The sequence below is a fragment of the Cupressus sempervirens genome, chromosome 1 (genome assembly GCF_028749045.1).
Source record: "Cupressus sempervirens isolate cs-2001-9-10 chromosome 1, ASM2874904v1, whole genome shotgun sequence".
NCBI lineage: Eukaryota > Viridiplantae > Streptophyta > Pinopsida > Cupressales > Cupressaceae > Cupressus > Cupressus sempervirens.
Window position 1 is genome coordinate 197,787,830 of NC_143118.1, and position 16,253 is coordinate 197,804,082.

At 36.1% G+C, this 16,253-nt stretch overlaps 1 protein-coding gene across 4 annotated transcripts in view; it reads right to left on the reverse strand.

The window, feature by feature from the left end:
- Positions 1 to 16,253, reverse strand: part of DWA1 (DWD (DDB1-binding WD40 protein) hypersensitive to ABA 1) — a 262,989-nt gene that overhangs the window by 229,444 nt on the left and 17,292 nt on the right. For all 4 annotated transcript variants that reach the window (XM_089820059.1, XM_089820040.1, XM_089820029.1 and 1 more), the window contains exon 5: positions 9,268 to 9,316. In XM_089820059.1, the coding sequence (XP_089676185.1) occupies positions 9,268 to 9,316 (49 nt within the window). The remainder of the gene's footprint in view (positions 1 to 9,267; positions 9,317 to 16,253) is intronic.

Here is a 16,253-nt window from a genome sequence, read left to right on the forward strand (position 1 = left end):
TGTATGACTGTCATTGAACATTATATCAGTTTGCATGGGTTTTGAAATGCATATCAGATTAAACAAAGCAGTTTCCATGTCCATCACTCTTGCACAAAGTTTCAAAAATATTTGGTATGGTTGTTATGGGTGGCCATAGAGCTGGTGGCAATCCCTCTGCCTATAACTCCTTGGTGCAGCTTGCATTTCATCTCTAAGTAATAGGGATAATAAGATATTACACCATAGGGAAAAAAGAATAAAGCAAAAACCCCAACACAAAACACTCAAAAAGTACACGGGAGTTGATTGACAACAGTGACAGAACTGCAGAGTCTACATGTCATGCCAGCTTTTCATGTGATGGAAAACATGACACGGCCTAAACTCGCCTACGTAATTAATTATTATAAACCTCAAATAGAACTCAATAATAATGTGGTGGTTTGAGTTTGAAAAATTATAAAATTTCTTACAACTAATTTGTGCACCTAGTGACAAACTCTGTGCATCACTATTAGCATGCTGCCCAAAAGGCTGGAAATAGAAATTTGATCATTCAAGAATGAGATCTTCCCATCTCATGCCCTAGTGTGGGTAGGAATCCTAAAGATTAGATAATATTATTCTTTTTTGGGGGATTGATAAAGGAATGTTCCCCTAGGTTATATATCTATGGTGAATCGATCTTTGTGATGAGATCAAATAATTATTTGGATAACAAGAATGTATAATTATAGTACTAATTTAATTACATGGATTAAACAAGCCAATACATATTTACTATAGTTAATACTCTTTAAGCTCTGAAGTCTTTAACACTTGATTGTACCTTTTTGACAAAGAAATATCTTCACAGTCGAGATTTCACATGTTTCTTATGGTTTATATTTTATAAATGTGTCATCTTTTTTTTTTTTCAAATCTATTTAGGAAATGTTAAACTATTCTAATAATTTTATGGATTTTTTTATTTTTTTATTTTTAATCAGTAAAAGGCCAAGTCCCTGATAGTATAATAAATAACAACAAAATTTACAACATGTCCTTAGAAGTTAACATCTTCATTTTTGAGAGATTCATTGCCTTCTTACAAGGTACAATAACTATTGCATTGAAGGCCTTCCTTGATAATTGATTTCCAACTTCCATCTTTACTATGAATCTTGCGTTTTTCGAATTGATGTACTTTTATAATGATATATATTCTATATCCTGCAAAATTCAGATGCTTGGCCAATATCGTTGTTAGATTGTAAAATCAACATATTTCAATGAATAAAACTTTAAGATCACTATCTTATTAATCGATCGTTATTCCTTTAACGATTTTAAAGATATCCAAAGCTCTTCCTTTATTCAGTTTGATTTTGTAATTATAATTTTCATATAACATTTAGAATGTATCATACTTTAATCAATATTTGTGTTCCCCCTTTTGAATCTATTCAGTCTTAGTCTCAAAGTTTGAGTTTGATTTACTCTACTTTACTTTCCTTGTTATTTTAATTAAATAAGTTATTCCGGAAGTTGCCTAATTAAAGGGAAATTTCTAGATAGAGATAATCCAAGTATTACAAATTGTCATGATTAAAAGCTTATTTCAATATTATTTTGAACTATTAAGAAGACTGAGTCTTAGACCGGTATCTTTTTATATGATCAAAATATCTAATTAGTTTTGTCTAAATACTAAAAGGAAATCCTATGCAAAAAAGACTAGTAAAGGACTATAGAATACTACAAAAAGAACACAAAAACAATATTCGATAATCTAGAACCATCCCATGTTAAGAATTTAAAAAGATAAACCAAAAGAACCAAACAGCCCATAGAGATAACAATAAAAAATTGTAAAGCTAAAAACTTAAAAGAATAAGATTGAAAGAAAAGAAAAAGCAAAAGAGACTAAGCAAACAATACTGCAAGCTGACCTAAGAGAGAAGGCTAATACCAGAAGCTAGCCTAGTCAACAACCTCTGAAAGAAGCAACTAGAAAGGAAGATAAGAGAGAGAGACCAACTAGACAGAAACAAAGAAAGAACGAGAAAAGGACTCAAAAGGACAAGAATAGATGCCCCCCTCCTATGTTGAGTAAAACAAGGTTTCGAATGCCTAAAATCCGGCCAATGTCGCTTAATTTGAGCTAGAAACCATACTTGATATTACTATACACGAATTAAACTGTCGCCCACATCATTAAAGCTAAGAATAAGGCAAAATAAAGCCTATCATGATAAGCATAAACACCACGGAAATAAACTCAAAAGAACACATTCCATTGGAATTATAAAGCCTCAAAAAGTTTAAGATTATGTTCATATTTAATATTTACATTATAGCCTCTGAGCTAGGCAGCCTTGAGCAAGAACATTGTTTGTTCCTCCCTATTATAAATAGAAAATAACTAGAAAAGGGATGAGCAAGAACCATATACAAAAACAAGAGGGGGAGGGAAAGAGATTGAGAGGCAAGGCCTCCAAGAGAGACAAAACAAGGGTCCAAATACAAAACCTAACCACAATATATTAGACCTACTGCTTCCGAATATTATGATGTTGAAAGACCCATATCACACTACACCTTCAACTTCCAAGTACCACTCAAAGCTTTTCCAATCTTCACAAATATAGGTGTTAGTGGTGGCCAAAAGAAATATCCAATTTCTAATTATCTCTTCCTTTCAAGGTGAAAAGCTCAAGAGATATTTGATTTCCAAAATGAGAAAAACTTGGACAAGGTAATTATGAACGCCATATCCACTCCTTTTAGGAATGCAAAGATTGTCATCAATATTCTCGAGAACCAGGTCCAATTCCTTAATGATCGAATTTTTAAAGACTTTTCTACAAAAATCCCTTATACCTGGTTTATCCTCATCAACATACAATATTGTTGCCACAAACATAGCCACATTATCCAAATTATACTTTTGACGGTCCATGACAGCAAAAAATGCTTCCCCAACTACCCTGTTAATAGCTCTAAACACTAGTTCATCCTTAGAATTTACCATTTTGTTGATCCTTAGCTCACTTACTTTCCCCAAAATGACATTTCCCATTTGCCTGACCTCATGCGGATTGGAGTATCCATCAAACCTAGAGACCTAAACCAGAGAAACTCTAAACGGACACAAAAGAACTAAACAAAAAATTAATTGAATTTAAAGACTCTCCCTTAGTATAAATAGAGTAATGCATAATAAAAAATTAAAATGGTGGAAAACTCAAGAGGAGGGATCTCGAAAATCAAGATCAATAATTATTATCATGTATCCTGTATTGATTAAAGCAACTTAAGTTTTCATAACTGGCACCTATTTTAGCACGCTGAAGGACACATCTTTCTTGATTTGCAACCTCGAAAATCCATATCTTGTCAGATTTAAGATTTAACATGAGATGGAGGATACGCCTAGGGATATAGTGATAAGAATACTATCTCGAAATAACTACTTTATTTATGGTGTCTACGGTTGCATAATAATGAAAATCATTGAAGAATGTGCTCTATTTTGATATGAAAAATGAACACGAAACTATATAATTTTAGTTTTGATTTAAGACTTCTTACTAAAAAGCCTCTTTATTAGTGCACATATTCCAAATACAAACCTTCCGAGATCATAAAGCCCTAATTTCATTTGAAATATCATCTTCTAACATACTTTCAGATTCCTCCAAATGAGTTGTGTTTGTATCCCACTCTCATACATGTATTTGGTCGTTTGCAATGAATACTTCAATCCAATTTGGAGATGGAGCGGGCTGAACATGGAGAAAATGAAACAAGAAAGCCAAATTCCTTCGAATAGTGGGTGTGCATTCAATAAAATTATCAATATCTTCGACTGCCAATATAGGATACGAAGGAGCATTCCTGTTACCTATTATTCTTTGAAGATAAAATCCAAGTTTGGGAATTGTTAGATCTTCCCTAATTTTTGCAATGACTAAAGCAGGATTTTGATTGTAAGATGCTTTGAAAACTCTTCTACATAATAATTCAATTGCAACTTTGTCTGAATCTAATTGTAATGCTGAAGCAATGAACATTGTAGGGATGTTTGAATTAACTCTATCCATCCCTATTATTAATGACTTCTTGACCCAAAATTCTATGCACTGCATAGACTACTAAAAAGTGGGTAGCCAGCATTATACTTCTGAGCATTTGATCTTCTATTATGCCATCAAAGGCTATCTGTTGGGTAGGACCCTTGATCATAATAGGGGTAGACATAGCTTCAGCCAAAAAAAGATACAAGTTGGAGAAGCTTAAAGGCTAAAATATAAGATTGGTATAACTACTCGAAGGATAAATCGAAGCAATTGTGATTCGTAACCGCTTGGATCTTGGTTACATTTTGTAACTGATTTAATATTCAATATTAATATTTTTAAATATGTATCCATTAAAGCTTAAATTCTCTTATTTATGATTTCGTTAGTATATTTATTCTATTCTATTTGATTAATGTTTTTAATGAGTATATTGCTACCGTCAACTCCTGTACTTGCTAAAGCATCCACTTTTTTGTTTCCTTCCCTATATATGTGCATAATCTAGACTGATTTTAGTTTGTTCATTAAATCTAGAGCCTGTTCTAATTTGGAATTAAGTTGCCAATTCGGAGTTACTTTTTTCCTAATTGCATTCAAGATAAGTTGTGAATCCCCTTCAATAATCAATTTCTTGATACCAAGTTCCAAGCTCAGGCTTAGCCCTTCTATTAATGCTTCCATTTCTACAATATTATTAGTAACCTTACCTAAGTATTTGGCACACTTGACTAACCATTCTTGATTTTCATTATGAATGATATATCCTAGGCCTGGAATTTCAGGGTTGCCTCGAGATGCTCCATCAAAGTTTAATTTAGCCCATCTTTTGGTGATGGAAACCATTTACAATTAGCTCTAGCTTGTTTATCATCTTTAGAGTACATCATTGAAGAATTGATGAGGTTTCGTCAATTATTCTTCATTTCAGCATCCCATTTGAAAAATGTTCCTTCTTCTTTAATCAAATTTCTAAGATTCTTATTGATGTTTTCTATGATACTTGGTTCGATTTTGTTTTGAAGGGATGAGATGGATAGTTCTTCATTCAAGAAGATTCTAGAATTTCTTTCTTTCCAAATTTCCCATAAAAGAATTGATGGAGAAATCTTCCATAAATTATTATATATTTTTTAAGATCCTTTCTTTTACCATCTTGCAAGATGATCGAAAAGATTATTTTGAAAGGTTGAATGCCAATTTAATTTGTTGCATAACCACAACCAACAAGTTCTAGAGAACGGGCAGTTGAATAATATATGGTCAACTATTTCAGAGTTATTTTTACAAAATGGGCATCTTGAAGAACCTTCGAATCCCATCTTCGTAAATCTATCTATTGTTAGAACTTTGATTTGAATTGTGGCCCATAAAAAAATGCCAGCTTTAGGCAAGCAAGCTGAGTCCCAACATAAATCTAGTGGAATTTCTATTGAATCCCATCTATGAGATTTAGTAATAAGTTCTTAACCTTATTTAACTTTATATTTTCCATCTTTTGAAGCTCCCTAGTTTAATTTATCATTTCTATTTTTGTGGTTGGCTATGCATTGATTTATGAATTGTTTATATTGTAATTTTTTGAATTCTAATAAGTCTGTTTGGGCAACCGACGTCCACTCGCATTTGTTTGAATTATTGAAAATTGTAATATTTTGATAGTCTAACTGTAGAGCCCCAAAGATTTGATAATGTAGCTTTGATATTTGGGCAAAGATTCATCTTATCTAGAGCTAGGAGTTCATCCCACGAATCTTCCAAAAATAAAGCATTACTCCCATCTCCTATGTCCCAAGTTAGATACTTGCAAATGAGGGGACGACATTGCATCATAAAATTCCATGTTTTAGAGCCCTCTAGGGGGATTAGAGGTTTGAAAAATAGATAATGGGTTGGTTGCAGAGAGATATTCACGATAAAGAATGCTTGTCCATTTGCTATCTTTTTCTTGGAAAAGCCTCCAAACTAACTTGGCTCCCAGAGCCTCATTTTGCCAGCTTAAACTTTTAATACCTAGACCACCATTTTTTTGGGTTTACAGACGGTCTCCCATTGAATGAGAGCTTACTTTTTCTTTTCTTCTAACCCGCTCCAAAATAAGTCTTTCATTTCCTTATCTAGGTTCTTTTTAACCCCACTAGGTAATGGTAGACAAGAGATTTGATATGTAGGAATTGCGGAGAGTGCAGATTTGATTTCGGTTGCTCTACCTACCTTGGTTAACCATTTCCTTTTCCAATTTTCCAATTCTTTATCTATTTTTCTATTATAGGGTTCCAAGACTTGGAATCCTTGTAATTTTTTTCTAATTGTATTCCTATATATTTGCATGGGAAGGAACCATGCTTGTAACGCATGAATTGACATATGTTATCTTCTGAAATTGGATTTGTATATAAAGAATAAATTTCTGATTTATCTTCATTAACTTTCTGTCGAGATGCTTCTTCCATTGAACTTTCCCCTGGGAGAATAGTATCGTCTACAAATTGTTGGTGCTTTTTAATACTTCTACCAAAGGTTTCTGCTAATATAATAAACATGAAAAGATTTATTGGATCCCCTTCTCTTATTCATCTTGAAATGCTAAAAAAACCTCCAGAGAGCCATTCATCAATAGAAAGATTTTAGGTGTAGCAATTACAATTACCAAGGGCAAATTTAATGTTGATTTTTTTTTTTGAAATTTTAACCTTGCCAAGCTTCATCCAAATTTTATTGTTGTTGAACTTGAATTCAGATTCAAACCGTGTGACTTAGCTATGAATTATGTTAAACTTACATAATTGATCAGATATATATATATTATTATATACATATAGAATTTCAAGAACAATGCATTTGAGATCACTTGTTGGATGGTTGTTCTTATATATGCCAGATGACTTGATTTATATATCTGCAATTCGTGCAATTAATAATGATAAGATTATCTCTGCTCTAATTGATATGAATCATAACAATTATGCAAAGGATGATCTTGTTATTCAATATGATGTTAGCCTTCTCTCATTTGACTATGGAAAGTATATGTGATGATAATATTGATTTTAGCAATATATTGTTTCAATCACCTATAGCAATGAATTTCTGTTTCTGATTTAAATCCTTAAATATATGGAATGTATATGTGATGACAATATTGCTTTTAGCAATATGGTGTTTCAGATGCTTACATATATTCTTGCAACAAAAATAACAATGTTGAGTTTTTGCGTAATCTTAGCAATATTGATGTTGTCTCTGATATTTGCTTTCGAACTATGCAACTGAAACAGGCCAAAAAAGCTTATGCTCAAACGAATTGATCCAGTGATGGATAAGAGATGAAAAAAAGGCTCTGAATTGATTATTGTTGGAGTGTATCTGATAGCCATAATATACCTTTGCACATCGAAGGGACTGCATCTTTTCATGCTTGATGAAACACCTTTTCTTATTGCCCTTCTTCATAAAAATATTGATTAGTTTATAGCAGCTTCTCTGAGACCTGTCATTAAGGATGGTTGGCATTTACATGTTTTAATCGATATTATGAATCGATGTTGGCATAGTTTCTGTATTCGCTGCCACTTATCTGATTTGTGTCTCTTCATGGCATAGCCCAATTGGTATTGCATAAAAAGGGTATTGATTAACAACATCATGGAACTTATATTGTGTGTAATGAAATACTTGTTTTATTAATCATCGTCAATGTTCATGACTAATCATTCGATTGGTTAATTCCTCCCTTATATTGATAATCCTGATTATCATTCAAGTCACTGACTTTTATTATTATTTCCTCCGATATGTATGCCTTAATCAAATACTAATCTGTTTATCATATAATGCTAGATGTCTTCAAAGATTATCATTACATCTTCATGGGCTTATTAATGCTTGATTATCAGCCTTTCCAGTTTTCATCGATCCTAAACATGATACAGGATCATGGCAGATCAGATGCTGGAAGTGTTGTCAATGGATATCGATAACGTATGCCTATTTAAAAATGATGGTTTCTCAACACCGTAGTATATATGATCTGGATGCAAATTGTTATTAAATTGATCCTCATGATCACTTGGCAATTGATGTTCTCTAATCTTTTAATTGCATATCAATATGATGACCATGTTAATATCTTTATTCACAATGAAGATTGGTGTCATGATGGTGTTGGTGTTGACAGCATTCATCTTGGATTCTGACTCATATCTCATAATGTTACCAAGGGAAACCCATCGTATCCATAAGACTTCACAATTTTCCAGATACTTTGTTACTACAACTACCTACTTGCTATGTACACTTCTATCTTCTAACTATCAGAAGGTGTTCAAGGTCTGCCACTCCTTGACAACAGAAGTGTTTTATTGCTACTTATGATTAGTGCAAAGATGGGTCACTTCACCCTCAATCACATCACAAGATTTACTTTAATCAGAAATGTTGCAAAGGAAAAAAAAATTATATGTTTTTCATATTTATGCAGGGATGATGTGAAGATAAACCAGCTTTAAAAAGGGAAACATTTATTAACATTATAATTAAGCAATCAAATATTATTTAGATCAATCATTGTGGCCTACAAAGGAGCATTCATGTATCTATAATCAATATCTAAACTTTTATGAAATTACTCCTATAACCATCAATCATTTAGAAAGTATATGTTAGATTCACATTAGTGCAAAGATGGGACACTTCACCCTCAATCACATAGCAAGATTTGCTTTTATCAGAAATGTTGAAAAGGAAAAAAAAACATATGTTTTCAATATTTATGCAGGGATGCTGTGAAGATAAACCAGCTTTAAAAAGGAAAATATTTATTAACATTATAATTAAGCAATCAAATATTATTTAGATCAACCATTGTGGCCTACAAAGGAGCATTCATGTATCTATAATCAATATCTAAACTTTTATGAAATTGCTCCTATAACCATCAATCATTTAGTAAGTATATGTTAGATTCACTCTTTTTCCCTATTTTGTTATCTCTAATTTCTTTAGCATGTTAAACAAATTAGGCAAGCATATGCTAAAACTTATTCCAACCCAGCTGTTATACATTTGCCAGTGTTCCAGCAAAGTAAAGATGAAAGGTGAATTTATCCATGCAATTGCACAAATTCAAAGATCAATTTCATTTTTTATGCAGAAGTGGCAAAATGAATAAAAACAACAACAAAATGGGCAAAGAAAAGATGTGAAGTCTGCCAACAATACATACTTCTGTTGAGGATTCTTCAGCTCAAGTACTGGTTGCAAGGGACCTTTACCTATGATGAGAAAAAGAAAATAATACAGGTCAAGAAAATGGAACAGTAAACTAGCATTGCATAGAGGCATTAAAGATTTGAATAACATGGTATAGGTTTCCTCTGTATTGCTCAATGAAAAATAACAATAATACATAATAAACAATTACAATTTCAGAGGCATTCAGAATCCCTACATTCCAGAAAATGGAACTTAAAATAAAAGAGCAAGCACTCAGAGTTTTCACCCTTGTCGAAAAATGGAGCCCATCATGCCAAGTTGCCTAAGGAGCTAGTCTAGCTCAATCTTCAGCATGAGTATAGTGATTTAGTCATGATGCTGAGCAGGATATTTCGATTCCACAATCCTATGAGTTTGAGGCATGGATGTGGTACTTCGTTGACCAGGTAGTCAGTGAATTCAACGGTGTGAATTGGACTCGACTAATTAGCCAAAACCTGAATGAGCAACTGGTGAATCTAGAGCAGTCAAGAAAGTTCTAATGCGTGCCTATGTCATCTACATTCTGGTTTAAAATACAAAGTATGATCGGTTGAGGGGCAAGGGAGCAATTGGAAGTAGTACTCAACACTTGAAGGTGCATGAGTTTTACCCTTAGTTGCATTTGTATGCCAAAGATGATTATGTCAAAGTCAACAATTCGTTTGCAATGTGAATTCTCAGGACTCTGCAGAACAGACTTCACATGAGATTATCAGTCAGAGTAATGATATTGATTGAGGAATATGGAGAATAGTTTATTCAATTTCCTACCTTTTCCTATATCAGAGTACAAGAATTTTTCGCGCAGCCATATAAACTCCCAAGATATCCCACTAATACGATGGTCCTGCTGGAGATTACTTGCCAACTGACAGTTTATGATAAAATTCAAAAGGGAAAGAGGAAGTTAGGGCTAGAATTCCATTATGAGTTGCAATGTTTTTCTTTTCAAGGCTAGTTTCCTCCTTTCTCCCAATGGTATCTCCTTTGGAAAAGTAGAGGTGAACAAGTATTCTTCGATGCTCCTGTACCATGGAGGTAGTTCTGCAATTTTATAAGAGGTGAGTATCTATAAAATTCTCGCTCACTCCAAGTGCTCTACCAATTTGATCCTCAACAACTAGTTAATAACATGACTTTTCCCTAGCCAAACAATGATTGTGTAATGGCCCTCCTCAAATCTGCCCTCAAAAATGCTGATGAAAGCTCAAGGAATTTCATCAGACAATTCACATGCAAGGGACGTATGACTGATATAGTATTTCAGCTAGCTTCAAATGACTTTTTTACAATTTGCATCAATGAAAATCTTGTGCTAGAAGACTACAATGGACTACACAATGCCCTAACATGAGTGTGCTACTAATTTTGACAATATTCAGTGCATATATATGATCTAAGCATGAGAAATGAACACCTACAGCCAACTGGCATTTTTACAAACAGTTGGTATGCAAACTAACTAGCTGATAAATAATGATATTAAATTGCTTAAATGACACCAGCAACTATTATCTTCTTAATTGCAATGAAAATTACAATGTTCATGAAATATGGCCAAGACTTTGGCATTTACATGGATTACAAAATGATAATGCTGGTACAATGCACACTTACAGCTGAAAGCTTATAACACCCTAAAAAACAATACTAACAAAAGAACCTGGTTTTAGATGGCTGAAATAATTTCCTTCCATTCTACCCCTTCTGCTTTGCTTTTTTCGAACTGCTTTTTTGGCCTGCTTTTTTGTACCCGCTTTTTCAGCCTACTTTTTCGGTTCCGCTTTTTTTTGGACAGCTTTTTTTGTACCTGCTTTTTCAGCCTGCTTTTTCGGTTCCGTTTTTTCGGACTGCTACTATGTTGAATCTCAAGACCATATCTTTCAATGGCATCAAGAATTCCAGTTTGAAGGGATTTCGTCCTCCAAACTATTGAGACAATCTCCAGAAAATTTCTCAATTTCTTTGATATTTCCAAGCATGAATAAATGAGAGCTATCCTTTTTCTTTTAATCCCTTCCTCACTTGCTCCACATTTCCGTCTTGCCAATGTGGGATAATACATGACTTTTAATATTACTTTTTTTTTCTTTTTACAAAGTCCATGTATGTACTCAAAAGGGGGACTCTTGATTTTTATAAAGTGACTTTATGAAACATTATAATATTTAATTTAAATAGTCACTTTACCGTTGTAACTTCAAACATTAAAATAATATACCAAATAAACTCGAAATCCCACATATAATAGCTCATTAGAAAGCGCCCAACAAAACACATCTCATCCTATCACTAAAAAAATTGAAGGCACTGCATCCCCCTATTGGCTTACTAAAAATAGTAAGTCTTCCTGACAACCCAACAAACGAACTCCGTTTGGCCTGTAATTAAATTTGACTAGGCCAAATAACCTTAGGATCCCTTTTGAAGTCCTGGTTAGCCCTCGGGACCATACAAGAATGGGCTAACGACAACATACCTCCAAACTAGCTAAGTGGGGGACATTACAGTCCACCCCTCTTGAAATTGCTTGTCCCCAACCAATCTCAACTCAGGATGCTGAATAATCTCCTCTACCTCCCATGTCACATCCTCAACTGGTAGGTTCCTCCACTTTATTAGGTACTCCCTGATAGTCCGCCTGCGAAGCACCCTCTCCCTGGAGTCAAGTATAGCCTCAAGAATCAAGATAAGTTTTCCCTCATCATCAAGAGGTGGCAATACTACTGAAGGCACCACATTATGCCCCAATGCCTTCTTAGGGCGTGACACATGGAACATGTTATGTACTTTACTGTCTGCAGGCAGTTCCAACTCATAAGCTACCTCACCCACTCACATGATTACTTTGAATGGTCCATAGTAGCGTGGTTTCAATTTCTCTGCTCCACTCCTCTTGAGAGAGGGCTGTCTATACGGCTGTAACATGAGGTACACCATGTCTCCTACCTCGAAAGATCTCTCAACCCTGTGTTGATCAGCATATTGCTTCTGCTGATTTTGTGCCCTTTGCAAATTTTCCTTCAAGGATCACATAATGTCCTGACACTCATGCAATATATCCTTGGCCTTAGGCACCCTACTGTCCCCAAATAACAAATCCAGAAAATTAGGAGCATCATACCCGTACAGTGCCATGAAAGGGGACATTTGAATAGACATATGGAAAGAGGTATTATAGCAGTACTCCCCTAGATGCAGCCACTTCACCCAAGCCTTCTGCTCTCCTGCAATGTAGTTTCGAAGGTACCCCTCAACCCATTTATTCACTATCTCTGTCTGCCCATCAGTTTGGGGGTGGTAACTGGTACTCGGAGTTAGCTCTGTTCCACACAACCTGAACAACTCCTGCCAAAAGTGGCTCATAAACCTACTATCCCTGTCGCTGACTATGTTCCGTGGCATCCCATGTAATCTAAATACCTCTCGAAAGAATAGCTCTACTGTCTGTACTGCTGAATATGTGGACGAAATCGCAAAGAAATGTGCAAATTTCGTCAATTTGTCTACCACAACAAAAATACAATCCCGACCCTGTACCTTAGGGAGGCCTGTAATGAAATCCATGGAAATGCTATCCCACTTCTTCTCTGGTATGGGTAGGGGCTGTAGTAAACCACCTGGAAAGGAATGTTCCTGTTTGTTCTGCTGAAATACTGGGCACTCCCTAACAAACTGAAGCACCTTTGTTTTGAGTCCTTTCCAAGTGAAGCGCTCTCTCACCTGCCGATATGTCTTAAAGAATCCAGGATGTCCTGCCAATGGTGAATCATGAAATGCCCTCAAAATCTTCAGCTTCATAGCAGACCCAAGTACTAAATAAATCCTTTCCTTGTAGATGATCAAATCATTTACAACAGTGTATCGACTATCCTAAATAGTTCTTTCAATAACACTAGATGCCCAACTATCCTTGGCATACTCTGCCAAGATCAACTCTCTCCAATCGTCCATGACTATCCCAACAGCAAGCAAATGAGGCCTTCTGGATAAAGCATCTGCGACGATATTTTTCTTCCCTTTGACATAGACTATGTCAAAATCATAAGCCTGTAACTTACTCACCCATTTCTGTTGCCTGTCATTGAGATCCTTCTGCCCAAGGAAATGTTTCAAGCTGTTATGATCTGTTTTTACTGTGAATCGGCTCCCTGCTAAGTATTGCCTGAACTTAGCTAGCGCGTGCATGATTGCTAGCATTTCTTTGTCATAGATGTTGTAAGTTCTCTCAACACCTCGTAATTTCTTGCTCTCATATGCGATGGGATGTTTGTCCTGCATGAGGACAGCTCCTACGCCCTCTCCTGAGGCATCACACTGCAGCTCAAAAGGCCTGGTGAAATATGGAATGGCTAAAACAGGGCATGTACTCATCAGCTCCTTGAACCTGTCAAAACAATCCTGAGCCTTCTCTGACCACTTGAAACTGTCTCTCCGTGTCAAATCTATAAGTGGTGCTGCTATCTGTGAAAATCCCTTCACAAATCTGCGGTAGAAACCACAAAGCCCAAGAAATCCCTTGAGTTGCAAAGTGTTCCTCGGCGGTGGCCAATCCAGAATGGCCCTGATCTTGTCTGGGTCAACCCGAACACTTCCTGCACTAATAATATGCCCTAGATAGAGCAACTCTGTCATCCCAAACTCGCATTTACTCATCTTGGCATATAATGACTCCCTCTCTAGAATGCTGAGCACTGCATCAATATGCTTCAAATGTTCCTCCCAAGTACGGCTGTATATCAGTATATCATCAAAAAAGATCAACACAAACTTCCTCAACTGATCTTTGAATACTCTATTCATACAAGACTAGAAAGTGGCGGGGGCATTAGTCAACCCAAAGGGCATGACTAAGAACTCAAAATGTCCATAGTGGCATCTAAAAGCTGTCTTCTCCACATCCACCTCTCTAACCCGTATTTGGTGGTAGCCAGATCTCAAATCAATCTTAGAGAAGTAGCAGGCACCGTGCAATTCATCAATAAGCTCATCAATGCGCGGAATAGGGTATCGGTTCTTGATTGTCTTCCTGTTTAGTTCCCTATAATCAATGCACATCCTCATTGTACCATCATTCTTCTTCACCAATACTACTGAAGAAGCGAAAGGACTCTTGCTTGGTCGTATGTGCCCCATGTCAATCAACTCCTTGATTGCCTTTTCTATTTCATCTTTATATCTCTTTGGATGGCGGTAGGGTGTGATAATGATTGGCTTAGCCCCTTCCTCTAACTCAATAACATGCTCAATTCCCCTATCGGGGGGTCTCCCTAGAGGTATCTCGCCAAACACCTTAGTATGTTTGGTTATTATTTTTTGTACATCAAGGGGATACTCCTGTTTACGTTGCTCTGTTACCTCAGGCATTACTCTGAACTCTGTTGTCCACTGCACCTCGTCGTGTCTGAAGAAACTCTGCATCCGCTTGAGTGACACCACTCGTAGTCTCCCATCTGACAAACCTCTGAGTACTATCTTCTTACCATTTGCCTCAAACCTCATTTCCATTTTCTGGAGGTTAAATGTAAACTCTTCCAGAGATTTCATCCAATTCATCCCAAGCACCATATCCTGATCACCAATGTTGACAACAAAGAAATCTCCCACCATGTCATAATCTCCCAAACGAAGCTACAAGTTGGAGATTTTCTTGGTACAGTTGATTTTGAAGCCGTCGGCAACCATCACCTTAAATCCCCTATGCTCTTCTGTATGTAGCCCTCTACGTCTCACAAACTTTTCATCAATGAAGTTATGTGTTGCCCCTGTATCAATGAGTGCCACAAATCTTTGTCCATCCAAAGTTCCCCTAACTCTGAAAGTGACGGCATCCTGTATACTGGACAACTGAGCTATCGTGCTATCACTGTGTGCTTCCTCATGTGAAGAATTGTCATCTCCATCTGATTCTGATGACTGCTCTGAATCTCCATCCATTAACTCTTCGGCTGAAAAGTACTCCATCTGCTTGGCTTTTGCTTTCAATGGACACTTATGTGACAAATCCCAAGGTTCCCTGCAATAAAAACAAAGCTTCTTCTTCCTGAGATCATTAAGTGTCTCATTTTCCAACCTCTTACTTTCCTCCTTAGGTGGCTGACCCTCTCTACGAAAAGGTTTACTGTCCTTATCTTTCCTCGAAGGGAAACTCTTTGCCTGGAATTTACTTTTAGAAGCTGAAGAGGAATCCATGTCACGAGCTTTCTTAATGGCTTCCTACAAAGTGGGAGGGTTGAGAACTTTAATCCACCCTCTCAACGGATCAGCTAACCCATCCATAAATAGACCCAATATCCTCCATTTAGATACATCTGTTACTAATACTGCAAATTTCTAAAATTCTGAAATGTATGTTTCCAATGATCCCCATTGTTTAAGCTGAGCTAACTCCTTGAAATGTAGTTCTGGATCCTTCCTTTCAAAACGTTCAATCAGTCTCTCTGTAAACTCCACATATGAGGTAATATGTGCATGACCCATAGTGACCATACCATGATGCCACCACTCGTGTGCTAACCCATCCAGATGAATTGCTGCATACTTAATAGCTTCTTCCTCAGGCATAGGGTTCAATTGAAAGTATGTATCAAGCTTTTGAACCCAAGCTCTTGCTGTAGACTTCCCCGAGCCATCATAATATGGTAACTGAAATTTCCCTACTTTCTTCCGTAGCTCATAGCTCCGGTTCCTGTCATGTCCACGTGGCATATGTTTCATCCGCACATCCATATACTCCCTAAAAGTAATTGCAGCAGTAAAATCTGGACCTCCGGCTTCCCAATCTCTTCTCAACTGGTCCTGTATATCAGTGATCTGGGGCTCTGGTACGGGCTGCTCTAGGGCTCTAGGAGGAAATGTGGGAATCATGGGCCTTGAACTCACTGTCCTAGCTTGCTGGGGTGCATGACCGAAATTGTTCCCAACTTGTTCACCTCCATTATGTGTCCCATCCTG